The sequence below is a fragment of the Condylura cristata genome, unplaced genomic scaffold, assembly GCF_000260355.1.
Source record: "Condylura cristata isolate star-nosed mole 26May11 unplaced genomic scaffold, ConCri1.0 scaffold00015, whole genome shotgun sequence".
Classification (NCBI taxonomy): domain Eukaryota; kingdom Metazoa; phylum Chordata; class Mammalia; order Eulipotyphla; family Talpidae; genus Condylura; species Condylura cristata.
In genome coordinates this window covers 18,736,608-18,754,320 of record NW_004567116.1, presented here as the reverse complement: position 1 = coordinate 18,754,320, position 17,713 = coordinate 18,736,608, and the positions used below count along the sequence as shown (strand labels likewise).

Sequence of the window (17,713 nt, the reverse complement as noted above, 5' to 3'; positions counted from 1 at the left end):
AAGAACCCGGTTCAGCGCTCTGGTCTAAGCTGGCTGGGAATGGGAGATGATGATCCGGTGAAGTTTGGTAAGTTTCATGTTGCGTGAGGACTGAAAAGGGTACTCTCCTTTGACTGGGCGGAAGAACCGACTGTGAATATAGTGAATTCCTAATTCTCAGTTTTGTGGCGCCCTGCTGTCTGGTTAGGTTCACAGCTGTGGGTAGAGGCTGTGGTTTCAGAGGCTTCTGGTGGAGTCTCTTTCCTTGCAAGGCTAAGTATCCTAGCTGGGGTAAGACGGGGAAATCTGTCTTGTTGGAGCCTCTGCAAAAAAAACAAGGGAATCCCCTCCGCCTTTCTGGTAGTCTTCAAGGTAATCTGGAACATATGGACTGGAAAATTTGAGAGGAAATGACCTTAGACTCATTTTAGTCCTTTAGTTTTTGCTTATTTAAAACACTTCTTTTGTAAATATTTAATAAGCTCTTCAAATGTGTTTATTGAGTACTTATCTTGCGCAGGCTTTGCCAGAAGATTATCAGAACTGTAACTCGGGTTTGATTGATCGAATTCTATTTTGCTAGTGTTTGTATATTTTTTAAGATGTAAACGTATTTCGTGAAACATGTAAAAGATTTTTCATTAGTGTCTATATGTAAATACGTGAAATTCTTGGGAATTTTAAATGAAACATATTTCATCAGATTGCATTCTAATCATGATTTAAATAACTTCGTATTTTTAAAAAATTAGAAAAGCACTACTTATTTCTTAGAGACACAAAAACTGTAATTGATTGTCAACAATATGTTCTATTCAGCTAATCTGAAAAGGCCTGCTTCTTGTTCAATAGATGATGGCATTGAAGCAGACATCAAAAAAGGATTGGTACAGCATTTTGGGGGCAGACCCATCTGCAAGTGTGTCAGATCTGAAGCAAAAGTATCAAAAACTTGTATTAATGGTAAGTCTTTTCAAATTTTAAATCACAGGGGATAATTTGTCTTTATATGTGACCAGAAATTTAGTTTTTCAAAAATGATTATAGGACATCAAAATAAATATATGAATCAAAGTTTGTATTTGAAAGTTTCAGTAATGTGAAAAAGTTGGTTTTGAGCTAGAATAACAGCATGACAGCATGATCTGAGTCATGCTGATTGAGTTAGACTCTTGTTTTATCACTAAGAACTTAAAAAAGTGCCTTTACCCTGTCTGTACTTCAGAGAACATTAACTTAAATAACTAATGAAAAATGCTTAAAATATGACATATATTAAGCAGAATTGGCATGCATTTACCACTAGCTATGTTCAAGAGCTTGAATGTGGCTAGTCCAAATTGAGGTGTCCTGAATTGTAAAATACTCATTGGATTTCAAAAACTTGGAATGGTAAAATCTGAAAATTTTTAATGCCATTACATGTTTAAATGATAATATTTTGAGTATATAAGCTATTTTGTGTTAAGCATTTTGGGGGAAGACACATAGTCTGCACATAATATATGTACATAAATGTGCACATACAATATCCTAATTTCATTGGCTGCTTTTAACTTTTTCCTAACATTGTATATGAGGCTTACACTTATAATTCATATTATATTTCTGTTGAGTAATGTGAATTTAATTCATTTAGATACTATTTTTCACCCAACTCCATCATTTTGTAAAATGAGTTAGATTTATAAACAACTCTTTCTGAGCTGTTCATTTTTTCCAATGTATATTGTAACATTTCTTAAGCTAATGTCACTAACTCTGTCATGGTCTCTAATTAATTCAGTTTACAGAAAGAGAAAAGATTATTTATTACTTATATAGCATTGTTTCTCTAGTATTTTCAAGAAGATCTATGAGATTTTTCCATAGTTGTTGTGAAAGATGATAGATGTCACTGTCAGGAATGTCCTAGTATTTCTGGTATAGGTAATAGATTGGATTATTAAGGTTTCTTCTGCCTGGAAATTTTTGGGAATTCTATCAGTAAAATCATGTTGTTCTTATTGCTAAATTTCCTCCTATTGTATTTTCCTTGTATCTCAGTTAACTGGGAAATGAGGCTAAAGAAATTATTTAGATTTAGATTGTTCAGGATCTTGTAGGTCATGATGATCTAAAATTTGTTAATAAGAAGCCATTTGTACTTAATGTGATAGCATCTGTCAAACACCCAAAGTGAAATGAACCATTTTGCTTATCTGCTAGCAATGCATGGGTGAGTTCCAGTTGCTCTATATCTTCATCAACATTTGATGCTGTTGAGTCTCTCATTTAAACTATTGGGGTTTCCTACTTTTACTACCATTTCTCTGGGTAGGATAATTTTTTGTTAAGTGTACCTGTTCTATGCATTGTAGAATTTACAGTAGCTTTCTAGGTGCCAGCAACAAGTAAAAATGTGTCCTGGATGTCAAAACAAGCCTCTTCCTGCACAGTTCTGTTGTTTGTAGTGTGATAACATTGTGCTTTGATTTTTGTATTTTTCTGGTGATCAGTGATATTGAGCATATTTTTATGTGATTACTAGCCATATGCATAATTTTCTTTGTGAAGTGCCTTTTAAAAAAATTGATTCTTGATCTTGTATACTTAAAATATCTATTTTCTCTTAGTTTGTGCCTTGATAGCTTGTTTTTCTGAACATTGTGTTCTCATAAGCAGAAGCTTTTTGTTTTGCTGAATTACAATTTATAAAAATTTTACTGTCTTGTGCTTACTGCATCTTTTCCAGGGCCTCCTGTGTTTGCTGCTAGATGCTTTATAGTTAGACTTATGAATTTTGTGTCAGGTTTGAGATGGGAGATGGTGTCCGCTTTTCCCTTATACCTAGTTGTTCATCTTGTATTGAAAAGATCTCTTTCTCTTTATTGGATTGTTTTGACAGTGTCATTCTGTTTTAGATTCTGTTCTGTTCAATGTACTTGTTTATCCTTTCACTAGCATCTTTGTTTGATAAACCTTGGTTTTTATACTCGGTTTCTGTATGAACAAATAAATAAATCTTAAAAAAAAAAGTACATACAAAAGTAAATACAAATGTGTGTTTGTCTATAAATACATATTGATGAAAAATGAAAAATTATACTGAGAAACATTTATTTCACATACCATTAATCTGTTAATCTGATCATTTGCTATATAAAAATAAAGGTAATTAATAGCATTTCTAAGCAGTTTTTGATTAATAAGGACTTTGCATGTTAATAAAATTGCATCGTTCGCTTTATGAATCAGTTTTTAAATTTTCCATAAATGCAAGTTGAATAATAATCCATTGCTTAAAGTGGGTAAGGGTCAAGAATGAGTAGTCACATTTCCCCTAATTTTCTGCAGTTTTGTGTGTGAAAATTGCTGTTTGTTAAAGATTACATCCTCCCTCTCCCCCAAAGCTTTGTCAAACTGTTAAGTAGGGCTCTTTTCCCATTGATGTTGATAATGTTACAGGTACCTTTCAACTGGAAAAGAATTATTGTGTTGGAAAATTATATGCTGCTGTTACAATATGTTCCATAATCTTAAAGAAAATCTATACAATTTGAGGCAGAAATGTACAGATGCTCTTATTCTCAGTGTTGAAAGGGTATGAAATGCTACTTAATATTTGTAGGCATTCAAAGGGCCACTTTTGATTACAAGTGATTATAAATTGGTATTAAGTTAGCTATGTAATGCATTTTAGCATCTTTAAGAGGAAAGTAGAAGGGGTACCTTTGCTATAATCAGAGAAAAATCACCACCTCAAACAAAAAAGCAAAGAATAATTCTTTAAACAGGTCATTTGACTATTACAAAAGCAAATGATCTTGATTATAGGAAAGGTAGTAAGGCATTAAAAGGAATTTTGTGAAAAAAAGTCTGGAAGTATTATAAGTAAAGTCAGAAGTCTATACCTTGTCTTGTAGCAAACACTATAATTTTTGTTACTGTGATTAATTGTTTTGCTGTCATCTAGGTATCACAGAATGCAAGTAGCAATATGCTTACATTTCATGGAGATTTATAAACTGTCCTTTTCTATAATAAGATACATAGGTAAGAATAGGACATTTTAAGTTTAATAACTTTAACATTTTAATTTAATACTTTTTCACTAAACTATATTTTAATACAGAACACTGATTCAGGCACTCTTCTAATCACTTTCTGTGTATTTATTTATTTAACCCTGTGAGGTAAGTTGTCATTATTATCCCTGATATGTAGATGAGGACACTGAGATTCAGAGATTAAGTAACACACTGTGTAATAGTGAGAAATTATGATGCAATCTACCTATACTTTGAAAACTGGGTAGAGTTGTCAAAAGTTACCTTGTCAGTTGCAGTAGTAATTGAACAGTGCTGATGTTTTTCATGAATACACATAATTACTCCTTTTGTATGTTTTCTTTAGGAAGTTAGAATGCTGACATATTTTAGAATATACATATATATGTATATATATATACATATATATGTATTAACAAAGGAATAAAAGATTTAGCTAAAGAATTATTCTTTGCTTTGGAATTATTTGGAAATAATTGTTACTTAATATATAACACTGTACCATTTAGAAAACTTATGTTTCTCTAAGTTGGAAAAAGAAAAGAGTAAAGCTCAGTTGTATTTATTGTTAATTAAATTGTTCATTTTTTGCTGTTATTCCCTTACTAGGGACTGCTGTGTCTGTGATCCTCTGGTATTGCTATTTTCTTGCCCTCTGAAGTATCTTTCTTCCTTCTTAGCTAAGTCTTGATCTTGACTTTTCTTTGAACTTTCTCATAACTACTATTACTTGTTTTCATCTTTAAGCATGATTTCTCTTGCCTTTTTTTTTTTTTAGGCAAGAAAACATTCTTTGTCCCTACTTTTTTCTTTTTTTTTCTTTCCTTTTGTTTTTTTTTTTTTTTTGACTCCTCCTCTTGTATTATTTCTTCCATGCATCTTCACCACTGATGGGTTCACAAAGTCCATCACCAACTCATGGAAGCTGATGAACTTTGAAAGCTGATAATACCTTCATTTTTAAATTCTGCATTTTTTATGGATGTGCTTAGAAAGGTTTTTGGTTATTTCCTGGTTTATGACTTCCAAATATGGGTAAGTGCCAGCATTTTTGCATATTATTTTGAAAAAGACTTGCACCTTGAAGCTTAGCTTCTCTTAAGGAGTTTATGATTTAGTAAATGGAGTCAGAGGGACAAGGAATGTTCAAGATATTAATGAGAACCATTATGCTGGCTTTGATGGTGCAAGGTAACAAGCGGAAAATCAATAACTGTAACAGAGAAAAAGGCTGAAAGCATTGGGTGGTGAATCAGATTATTGAGGGTTTTGAATATAGACTGCAAAGCTTGAACTTTGTTCAGTAGGGTCTGAAGCTAAACATACAAATATATAAATATGTGTGTATGAATGTAGATGTATGTATTATTGAGGTATCATTTGTTTAGTGTATTGTATATGATACAGGTGAGTGGGTTCATGCTTCTTCAGATGTATGCCATCACACTACACCCATCCCCAAAGCACCTGTAAACCACTGACTCCCCTTCTCCTTTTGTACACACCCTCACCTTCTCCCTCTGGTAGCTTCAGTTCTGCCGTTCAATTCATGGTTTTGTTTTGGTTTAGTATTACCATTGTCTTTGTTTTGTCTCTCTATACTCCACACGAGTGAACTCATCCAATATTTATCTTTTTCCTTTTGACTTATTTTTAGCACAGTCCTTTTTTGTCTCATCCTTTTGTCACAAATATCAAGATTTCATCTTTTTATAGGTGAGTAACATTCCATTGTAGATATACCACATCTTCTTAATCCACTCTTGTGTCCTTGGGTGTTTCGGTTATTTCCATAATTTGGCTGTTGTAAAGAGTGCTGCAATGAGCATAGCAGTGCATCTATATTTTTTTTAATTGGTGTTTTGCATTCTTTAGATAAATACCAAGTGTGGAAACCTCCACACATTCCCAAAGGATTGGACCAGTCTGCATTCCTACCAGCAGTATCTAGGGCTTCTGTTCCTTCACAACCTCTCCAATATCTGTTGTTTGTATTTTTTCAATAGATGTATGGGTTACTCACACCGCAGTGAGGTGGCATCTCATTATGATTTTGCATTTCTCTAATGCTGAGGTAATTTTTGAGCAAAATAGGATCTATATTTTAGCAGGTAGTACTGATAACTGTAAACCTATAAGGTATGTTGAAGAAGGGAGAAACTTGTGGCCAAAGCATATTGCCTTTGTAACCACAATAGAACAGTACTATTCAGCCATTTAAAAAAATTGAAATCTTGCAGTTTGTGACAACCTAGATGGGATAAGAAAAAGACAGATACCTTATGTTTTACTTGGTTGTAGAATATTAAGAGACAGAGCAAATAATAAACAAAGTTAATACAAATCTTTACACTCTTGAAACCAGAATGGCTGATGGGGAGAGGGGTAGTAGAGGGGACAGTGGGGGTCAAAACAGGTAAGGAAGCTAACTGGTTGGTGGTGGATAGTGAGGACTTTGGTAATGGATGTGGCATGGTATATACAGTGGCCAAGGTGAGAAAATGTGTACTTGAAATCTATGTATCTATAAACTAATCACCAAGCAAAAATTTAAAGAAAATAAAATAGTTCCAGTTTAGGAGGGAGAAGTTTTATCATGGGGGGGAAAAAAATCAGGACTCTTTTTTTTTTTTTAAAGATTTATTTATTTATGCATACAGAACTGGGGTACAGGCCAGACCCTCAGGGGTGGTGAGAGGCTTCACCAGAGACAGAGTGGGGAGCAGAACAGGCAGATCGACGAAGTACACTGCTGAGGGGAGCAGTGGGCGGGTCAGGAGAGGTCTGCCGCGCCATGTGGTCACCTCCGGGGCAGGCGGGAATCGAACTCATGCGGAAGTGGCTTTAGCTTCTCAGTGCTGTGCTTTAACCCGCTGCGCCACCAGGGAGGGCCTCATGTGGACTCTTAAAAAAAAAAGGCACAAGTCCTGAATGCAGACGAATAGAGTAGATTGGTGGTTACCAGGAACAAAGATAGAGAACAGTGGAAGTGAGGAAGGGGGTAAAGGCAGTGAGAGAGTAAAGACTTCTGGTTATGAGTGTGCTCTGGGGATCTAACATGTAGAGTGGTGGCTCTACTTAAATAGTTAATAATTGTATATTGTATACGTCAAAATTATTGAGGGTAGAGCTTAAAAGTTTTCATCATTGGGTCTTTCTAGTGGCACAGGGGTTAAAGACTGGGCTATCGACCTCTAGCCAGCCACTACAGTGTGAGTTCAGTTCCCAGCCATGGAGCTAACCCACCTCTCCTGTCCCCTCGGCAGTGTATTTCAGTAGATCCACCTGTTCTGCTCCCCACTCTGTCTCTGAAGAATCCTTTCATCCCCCACACCTCTCGCCTACACCCCAATCTTGTATGCATAAATAAATCTTTTTTAAAAAGTTTTCAGGACCTCCCTAGTGGTGCAGTGGGTAAAGACACAGCACTGCAAACTAGCCACTGCTGCTTCAGTGTGAGTTGGATCCCCAGCCCTGGAGGTGACCCACATGGCTGGCAGACCTCTCCTGAGCTGCCCACTGCTCCCCTCAGCAGTATACTTGGTCGATTAGCCTGTTCTGCTCCCCACTCTGTCTCTGGTGATCCTCTCACCGCCCCAGCACCTCTGGCTTATACCCTAGTTCTGTATGCATAAATAAATAAATCTTAAAAAAAAAAAAGTTTTCATCACAGAAAAAAGTACTTAATGTGAAATTATGAATTTGTTAATCTGACTGTGGTAATCATTTCATAATATATGTGTGTATCAAGTCATCATACCATATGCCTTAAATATATACAATGTTTTATGTCAATTATATCTCAAATAAAGCTGAGTAGTAGACAAAGAGGAGAATTCATCTTGTCTCCAATGCACTATCCTCACCAGAATTGTGCCTAGCCAACTAAAACGTGTCTTAGGTCACATAAACACCATAGGTTTGAGGTTGTCTTCTATAAAAACAAGATGCTTAACTGTGGTACTTTGAGACCACTGTGGTCTCTATATTCCCATGTGTCTGAGATAAAAAAAATATTCCTTTCACATACATGTCTTAAATCCTGTCATTGACAGGTCCTTTGAAGTTGCAATAGTATAAGTGCTTCACATTTTGCTTTTGCATAAAGTGAAAGAAACAAATCTCAAAATAACTTTCTGTGATCTGATTTGCCTAGCTGACAGAAAATTCATGAAGAGGTGGTTTAGGGCAATGTTATATTTTATATCTTACAGTCTGGCTGAAAAGTGTCATAGAATATGAAGACATATAGGAACTTTAATGTGAGAAGACTGTAGAAATGAAAGCATAAAAGGATGGGACAGCAACACAGACTAAATTGGCAAAATCAAATAACATAGGCAGTATAGGCCAAAGATAACTTTAAAATTTTGATCAAATGATCATGTTGAACAAAAACTGAAATGGAAAAGTGCTTTTTAAAAATATGTTTACATTTAGAATTTCCTTGTGCTGCAAATTATCTGGTGTACATTATTTTCAGGTATTCTAAGATATAAAACATAAACAAAAGAACATTTTTCCTGGTGATTCCCAGAGGAGTGAATATCACACTTTTGTTAATGTGATGGAATTCAGTGGAGTGTCATTATTAGACTTTTTCTTTCAGCCTTGTTAAATAACTAGAACTTTTTCATGATCCTTAGGATAAATTTCCTCCAGACATGACAACAATCAGCTGTAATTTGTATACAATAAAATACTCCTAAAGATTAAGCCTTTTAATAATATATTAGATAATTTGCTTTCAAAAAAATGTATAAAAGTCTAGTTGGCACATTTGGGGTATGTTATGAGTAATTTACCTGAGCTTTATATAATTTAAAAATAGTAACTATTATCTTGCAAAAGGCATTCATAAAACCATGTCATCTTAGGGGAGACACCATTAAATTTGCCTTCAAGTAAATCATGGATTTTATTAGCTCATTAATCCCCTCTTGTTAAGGTGATTTGTGTTTTGACTGATTTCCCCTTTATTTTTAAATTGAGTTATTCTTAATAGTTATAATAATGTATGTTACATATATGAATGCTTAAATTATTTTCTGTGTCACAATAAAATTAATGCTGTTGTGCCTATGCTATCTGCTAATTAAAGATCAAATAGAGTCTTAAGCTGAGTAGTAGAATATAATTCTGTTAGGCTTTTTGAAATATTGACTATAATTTGAGCATATCCTTAATGCAGTGGGTGGGATAAGATAGCCCAGAAGAGACCTGTTTTCTTCCCAGCAACAATTTAGCCATTGCCTTTTAACTATCTTAAAATATTTAAAAATACAAATGTAATTCTTATGGTCCCTGAGAGTAACTCAAAATATTTAAATTGACAATTATATTTTTCAAAGTAGTTCAATATCTGGACTCAACTCTGTAAGGATTGAAAAAGTCTAATTATATCTTCATACAGTCATCTATTTACTCAGCATTTGTTAGGGTTAGTGGTTATTGTCTTTCTAGGCACCATCCTAGTTGTAGTGGCTATAGCAGAGTTTACTGTTAGAAGGAAGACACAGATGTTTACTTACCTAGTGTCTAGAATAGTAAATGTTAGGATGTATCTAATATATAAGTTCTATGCAATTTCATAGGGAAGCCTCTGGTACAATGACTAAGGACCTGGCTTTGTATTACTTTGCCCTGGCTTTCAGCCTGACCTATGCCATTTATAGTCTGTGTAATCAAGTGGGGAGTGACTTAGCCTCTCTGAACCTCAGTTTCCTTACCTGGAAAACTGGAGGTGAAGAATTTTTGTTTTGTTTTTCATAAAGTTTAAATGATGAAGCTAAAACCTTTCATCAATGTTTTTGCATATGGTGACTTACATTTATCATCTTCACAAGAAACCATGCAATGGGAGAATCATACAGGGCTGTATAAAAATATAACATGATGACATCATACAAATGTAATTACTAGTATTCAGCCAAAATGATAAAATAATATTTCAGAGGTGTGCTTTTTTAAACATGTCCATTACCATATATGTTATACTTGTATAAATACATACTGGTATAGAGTTGTATTCATAAAACTTCACACACTATACAAAGTAGAAAATTTAAAGATTTTCCGGGGTAATTTCAGGGGCATTTTCACATTGCTTTTGTACCTCAGCACTTGTGTGCCTCCTCAGTGGGCATGATTTAGAGAAGCTAGTGCTATGAAGGAAATTAGGGCTATTAGCAGGTAACAGGAGTGAGAAGTTACAGGAGTGGGAGAGCAGTTACACACCCCATTTTGCCTGTAGTTTGTAGAAGAGCAGTAATTCTCCTGGGCATTTCTGTCTTGTGAGGACAAGGGCAGTAAGTGTGGGAACAGTGCCTGCCCATCTTAGGCTCCACCCTCATCCAGTGGAATGGAATGGGGCTTCCCTGCATAGCTACCTGTTGGTTCAGTTTCAACCTTCATGTCTTCTATTCTATAACCTGTCCTCTCTCCTGAAGGTCATTTGATGCTTGTAGCCAACGTAAGCAAAATGAGGCTATCAATGTGAACATTTATTTCCAGGACCATTTCCTGAATTGGTGAAATACCCTGGGATCAAATGCAGTTTGCATCCTTGTCCTTGATTATCTATTTTTCCTTCATTTTTGACCTGACATCCTTTGCTAGCTTACCAACCCTTTAATACTTCTAAGGCATTTTAACAAATATTTTATATAGGTTTTTGCATTATGATCAGTGAGAAGGTTGATTTGAATAACCTGGCCCTGCCAACTCCTATTCTTTCCTTCCCTTCCTATTCAGTGGGAGAAAGTCCACTTCTCGTGAGGTAGGATTCAATTTCTTTGTCCTGAAGTCTTCCCTTATGTGTTCCATTGACATATTGTAACTGTGTTACCCCACTGACTACATACATCCTTTCTTCACTATAATTACTTATGCTTATAGCTTCTTCTCAGCTAGAAGTAAAGTCTTTGAAGCCAGAATCCTGTCTCAGTTATTTTTCTGTCCTCGGTAGCATCATCCTTAGATACTTTATATAATAGATTCTCAACACATGTCGGTTGAAGTGCACTGGATTTTGTTGAAATAGAATAGAAGGGTTAAGAAGGGAGTTGACTCTTGTTATTTAGGCCTCCCTCTGTGGCTTGCATACTGTTCTTCCTTTTCTGTTTTCCCTTGTGAGTTCAGTGATGGTGTTAGATAGTCCTTGACCCATGTGAACTGGTGACAGAATAGAACCACAGCATGTGAAGTGAGCTGACCTGTGGCAGTCTTTGAACCGATGTTTTGGCTATACCTGTCCTTAGTGGCTATCCAGCTGTTACATTTCATTTTTAATAATTCAGTCAAGAGTGTAGAACCATTTTTGCTACAGATTTTCAATATCTGAAGACATATTGTTTGAGGATTTAAAGTACTGTATATAGCAGAAGAGAATATTGAGACTGGGAAGAACAAATGAATGCGATACAAAGAAAAGTGAAATAGGGAATATAAGCATATAATTTGCAGTTTATCAAAATGAAGGATTTGTTTGAGAAGGAGGAATTAGTACCTATTGAAAGTATAATTCTAACATAAGTTAAAAAAAAAAGACTACTACCTATTTTAATGTGTCTTTTATTTTGGACACAACTAGTGACCCTGAATACTGGCTTGTAATTTATTGTGACAAAGTATTCTACATTTTTAGTGTTGAGTTTTTTGGAATCTAAATTAAGATGAGCTTCAGGTGCTGAAGTGCTCATAAGCAATTTATCATTGAATAGCAAAAAGGCCCAAGGTGTTGGTCATTTAATCACATTTTGTACAGGCTGCCATCTCCAATGCATTAAGCAGATTTTAGAATCTACTCTAATGGTGATCTGTCTGCTTCTAGCATTCCCTCGCACCCCACTATTGTCCAGTGAATGCCCTCTAATGTGCATGCTAGAGGAATATGTCAAAAACATCTGAAATAAATTATATATTAGGAGATACCTGTTTTGTTTTGTTTGTTTTTTGTATAAAATGTATGATGTTATTAGACACGTAGAACTTGAATCATTCATGATTTTACCATGTGCCATTTTAACTCTGACCCACTCTGAGAGCTGAATAGGGAAAATCTTAACAAGTCATTACTGAGAGAGTTTTTTTTTTGTTTTTTTTTTTTTTTTTTAACGCATACAAGAATGGGTACAGGCCAGAGGTGCAGGGGTGGTGAGAAGATTCACCAGAGACAGAATGAAGGGGCAGAACAGGCCTGCTGATGAAAGAAGTACACTCCTGAGGGGAGCAGTGGGCAGGTCAAGAGAGGTCTGTTGCACCATGTAGATCACCTCTGGGGCTGTGGATCGAACTCATGCTGAAGTGGCTTTAGCTTATTAGTGCTGTGCTTTAACCTGCTGTGTCTTCAAGGAGGGGCAGCGTTATACCTTTTAAGTAAATTACCACTAAAAATCTGAGGAAGTTTCTTGAATTTTTTTTTCTTTTGATGTTTATCAAAAAGCAGTAGGAGTAATATAATATTAATATGGGCCATTCCTAATATTCCCTAATATTTTTTATGCCCAGAGAAGGAATATAGATAGGGATTTACAAACCAGATGCTTAAAATTATGAAAGTGACAAATCATACCAACATGTTAAATAAAATAAGTTTTGTTATTTTGAAAAATAAAATTTCATGACAAATATACCTTCATATTAACATGGAAAGACAGGATGAAACTTAGGGTTCTTGGAAATTTTTGCCACAATGCAGCAAAACAGAGAAAGCCACATTTAGCTAAGTGCTTCATTGCATGCTAATAGGGACAGAGAGCTCTTTATAGGGGGAAAAGTGTAAGTGAATTATAATATATATTTTTATATTACTAAGTAGTTGAATACTATTATGTGCTGTAGCTGTGTGTTGTAAAGTTGCTGTGAACACTGAATCTGCAAATACTGAACCATTGCTCATAGTGGAAGTACAGGATTACATTGTACCCTTCCATAATTCTTCCACAGGTGACTCCTGTGCATCCTTCAAAACCCAGTCAATTGTCACCTTTATTAAGAAAACTTACTGAATTATTTCATGCTGCCATCTTTCCTGAGCACTTCATCTTTATGAATTACAATTTTCATATGTCTATTCTCAACTAGTCTGAATCCCTCAAAGACAGAGATCTGTTTTATTCATCATTAAGTTTTCATAGGCTAGTGCTGTGTCTGATATGTAGTAAAGGGTTAATGGGCGGTTTTTGAAGACATGCTAGTACCTAAGCTACTAATCTTGCACATGGATTATATTTTCTTTGTGTGAATCAGAAAAGCTGAAATGTTTAAACATTCAAACAAAAAAATGTTTCAATTGTTTATTGTTGCATAAAGCAACTGAGTTGTTGACAGCTGCTTTTGGCAATATTTTCCTAAACATTAGGTGGCAGTAGTGTGTTGCACTTGACTTTACCTTTGTAATTTTTTTTTTTTTAGCTTTCATAATCCTAATGTAGTGTCAAAGTGTAAAAGTGTAAAGGACACACTTGTAGTACTTTTAGACCTAACTTTTTATAAGATAATCTAGTTTTAAACTAGTAGGCAGCTTACAGAAAGGAAAAAAACAAAACAAAACCACGACAAAACAGCCATGCCAAAGTGTCTTTCCCTCTTGCCTACCTAAACAGTACTCAGATTCATTAGAGAATTAACTGCTGCACCATCCCAACAGCACGTCCTCACCAACTGTTCGAGGGCTGCTTCGTAATAACAGTGATTTGCAATAAGGAAAACCAAAAATTATCTCAGAGGATATGTGTTTTCTCAGCATCCTAAGAAGCTTACTTAATCCTTTATCTCAAAAATAGTGTATTAAGTTCATTGACTTTAACTACAGTTATTAAATGCTTTATCCTTTTCTTTTTTTCATCAGTGCCTCTTAGTACTAAGGTCACTTCTTGTTTATTGAATTTTATTTCAGATGGATTTTCCTTATCATTAGGTAGTTAGAATTTAAAATTGCCACCACCTTTCCAGCCTTTTGCATCTGACCCCATTGTTAATTTTTGAACACTTACATGTGAAAATACCTACCCTTGTAGTATACAGTTCCTTCCCATTGTAGTTCCCAACAGCTTACACAGTTAAATCAATAGAAGGTATATTTAAAATGAGTGTGTACATTTTAGATCCACAGAAGTATATATGTAAATAAAAGAAAAGGTAGCTTCCAGAGGAAACTGGTTTTGTGTTGATTCAAGTATGAGAAAGGTAAATTTATGGCCTTCTCTGTCTCCCCTCTTTTTCACTTTCTTTTCTATTGCAGGGGTAAAGCACTTGAGGGAACTCAAAGCCAATGCACTAGCATCATTAATTTGGCAGAATCATCAATTAATAAAAAGAAGGGCATGAAAGTGTTGACTCAACACACTAGCGACTTAGTACCTGATGGCCAAAAAGCAGAGCTCAGATTTGCTACAGGAGCGCCCCTCTGTCAGGTTCATAGATGTTTATTGAATAGCGATGAGTTCAGTTTGGCATCAGTTTCTTGATTCCTTAATTATATAAAAACTTTGTCTTCCTTGAACCCAGAGAACAGATGAAGTTACCAAGTTCACTGTTTTAATTACCATGGGATGGGGAACGTAAGCACTAGAGTGGTTATCCTGGAAGTCCTGGCATGTAGTTACCATTGAATATGTCATTGAAGACTTATTTGAAATGATTTAGGGTAAATGGGGGAAGAATCTGGCTTTACACTTAATTTGGATATAATATACAAACTGTACAATAATTAAAAGTGTTTCATATTTTGTGTACAAAGAAGCAGAAGTTATGTTACACTTGGATGTAGTCAACAAAGAGGCATGTCAGTGCCAAAAGTAATCAGTGCAAGATTGTATTTTGAAGTTAGTTAAACTGGGCCTCCCTGTGGCTTACGAGGTAAACTCTCAGCTCAGTGCTATCAAGCTTTCCCCCAGCCACGGTGGCATAAGTTTGACCCCTGACTTGATTTACTGTACATAATTCTCTTGAACTCCCTTCATTTTTGTATAAATGACTAAATAGTATTCTGTAGTATGACTATACCATCTCTTGATCCAATTGTCTACCAGTCAGCATTTAAGCTACTTCATTGTCCTTATTTACTTAAGTAATGCTGCAATAAATATTACATAGCATGTCGTTGTTTGACTTGATGGCTTCATGCTATTTGGATACATAGATGCCCGTAGTGGAATTGCTGAATCATGCATAATTTCCATTTTCAGTTTGTTAAAGTAAATCCATCTTACTTTCCAAAATGGCTACACTAGTTTACATTCCCACCATGAAGGTGATAAATTTCTTCATTTGATACATACTCTCCAGCACTTCTTGTTGGGGATTTAAATTAAATTAAAATTTTTGTGCTGATGAATGACATGATCAGGGTTATAAATTAAGACAGGTGAATTTGGAAGCAGGTAAGTTGACTGGAAACTGCTAGATGATTGCTGGTAACTAGGTAAGAGGTACTATAGTCTGGATTATTAGGAAACTTATTTTTCCCTCATTCAATATTTAATGATTGTGGTGGTGATTTTAACAGAACAAGAAATCAACAGATAATAAATCCAAATTTTTATAAAGATTTGTTTATTTATGCTTACAGAACTGGGGTACAGGCCAGAGGTGTGGTGGGTGAGAGGATTCACCGGAGACAGAGTCGGGAGCAGAACAGGCAGATTGACTGAAGTACACTGCTGAGGGAAGCAGCTGGCAGGTCAGGAGAGGTCTGCCATGCCATGTGGGCAGTTCCCTGGCGGGGATTGAACTCAAGATGCAGTGGTTTGGGAGAGCTTCATAATGCGGTGCTTTAACCTGTTGTGTCACCAGGGAGAGCCCCATAAATTCAAATTTCTGACGTGTTAATCTTCTAATGTTGATATCTTTTCAAAAGTATTTTGGAATTTGATTCTGGAGTTCATGCATGTTTGAATCTAGAAATAGAGAACTGATATCCTAAATTAAATTCATTTATTGATGGAGAAAAACCAAATCTCTATATCATCAGGGTTGATATTGGTAGATAACATAAGAGTCACTATTTGTGAAGTTTTGTGTAATTGTATTTGCCCAGAGTTCTTTTCAGAGTTGATGTTTCCTTTCTATTTGTAATCAGTATTTTACAGGTCAAAATAGCATAATTGCAACAGTGTAGGAAAGGATTAATTGATTACTTCCCTACAGTTAACAATCTACTGGTAAAATAAAGCAATATTTCTTTTTTAAAAGGAATGCTAGAAAGGCCTTGAAGTAGAAGGACCTCTGTTTAGGTGAGCAAAAATATGGCATTATAGTATGGTGGGCAATTTACTATAAAACTCTTCTATGCATTTACTTTCAAAGAATTGCATTTCTCTTCAATTTTAGGTGTTGCTTAGCCAATAGAAAATATCATTTGGAAGTCATGAATATATAAATTTTCCGCAAAGCCTTTTAGAAATTGGTAGAATTTCACAATGCATTGGATTACTATCTTTTCGCTACTTACATGGATTCTTTCCCCTTCAAGTAGAAAAAATAAGTGTCTGTTAAATTTTATCAGTGGACACCACTGTGCTCAGTAGCTGAGGCCAGATATAAATTATGCCACCTTTGTTTCTTAAAATAAAAATAAAACAAAATCAATAGGTTCAGAAACTACTGGCACATCGTTCAGATTTCATCAGCTTCTTCATTACAGAAGTGAGCTGGCATTTGTGCAAACAATGGAATAAAGAAGTTGGCATTTATGATTAGTGAACAAAAGGTATCAAATATCAAAAATTTCTGACTTGGAATGCGTAATGTAATTTTCATCGTGGTGTTATAGGTTAACAATTGAACAGTGTCACTCATTCAGCAATCTTTTTTCTCTCTTTTTCTTTGGTGGGGGGGGGAGGGAGGACACATGCTTGCTTAGAAGGATACACCTGTCAATAAGACATTTTCATGGAGCACTAATTTTCTGACTTGCATTTAATTCCATATTTAAAGCTGTTGAGACTAAAATGTACTTCTCAGACTTAAACATACCTAATAATTGCCTGGGAGATTTGGTGAAACTCAGATTTGGGGATCTGTTCTGTAGATAGGACTGTCTTCTGTCAGGACCTCAGATAATGCTAACTCTGCACCTAAGGGGAACAATGACGATAGAGAATGACCCCTCATGTAAGAAAATAAATTAATTGATTAAAAAAAGAATAAAGGTAATGCTGGCACTGCAAACCTCAGGCCCACAGTTTGAGTAGTGCAGGGAAATACATTGTGATTGTCACTACAGTATCTGTAGTTTAGAACACTCTTAAATATGTTATATAGAGAACATCTAAAATCAAAATCAAAAGTTTCATATGAAACAAGCCATTATTATAAAATCTCAGTAAGAATTTAAAACAATCACATTTAAAGTGTTAGTTACCAGATAGGTCATCACTTTTGAAAAAGAATAACTGATTACATAACTGATATGTATTAATCCTGATAAAATACTATGTCTTTTTTTGTATCTTTTCTAGTATCATAAGTGATCTCATATTTTTGTATCAAGGCAATATTTCTTAAGTTTGTGTTTCTGTTCATTTTCTCTTCCTCCAGTGGCAGATGCCATAGGAATTTAAAAAGCATAGATCCTCTAAATTGTCAAGTCGATTGGAAATAATAAAACAACAACTTGCTAAAACTTTACAAAAAGATACATTTTGTATGGTTGCAAAAATTAGAGAATGCTTTTAGAATTT

At 35.0% G+C, this 17,713-nt stretch overlaps 1 protein-coding gene across 2 annotated transcripts in view; it reads left to right on the top strand.

Annotated features, from left to right (window-relative positions):
• DNAJC24 (DnaJ (Hsp40) homolog, subfamily C, member 24) overlaps window positions 1-17,713 on the top strand; it is a 33,803-nt gene continuing 16,090 nt past the window's right edge. For both annotated transcript variants that reach the window (XM_012725093.1, XM_004682958.2), the window contains exons 1-2: window positions 1-67; window positions 832-942. In XM_012725093.1, the coding sequence (XP_012580547.1) occupies window positions 832-942 (111 nt within the window). In that variant the 5' untranslated portion in view covers window positions 1-67. The remainder of the gene's footprint in view (window positions 68-831; window positions 943-17,713) is intronic.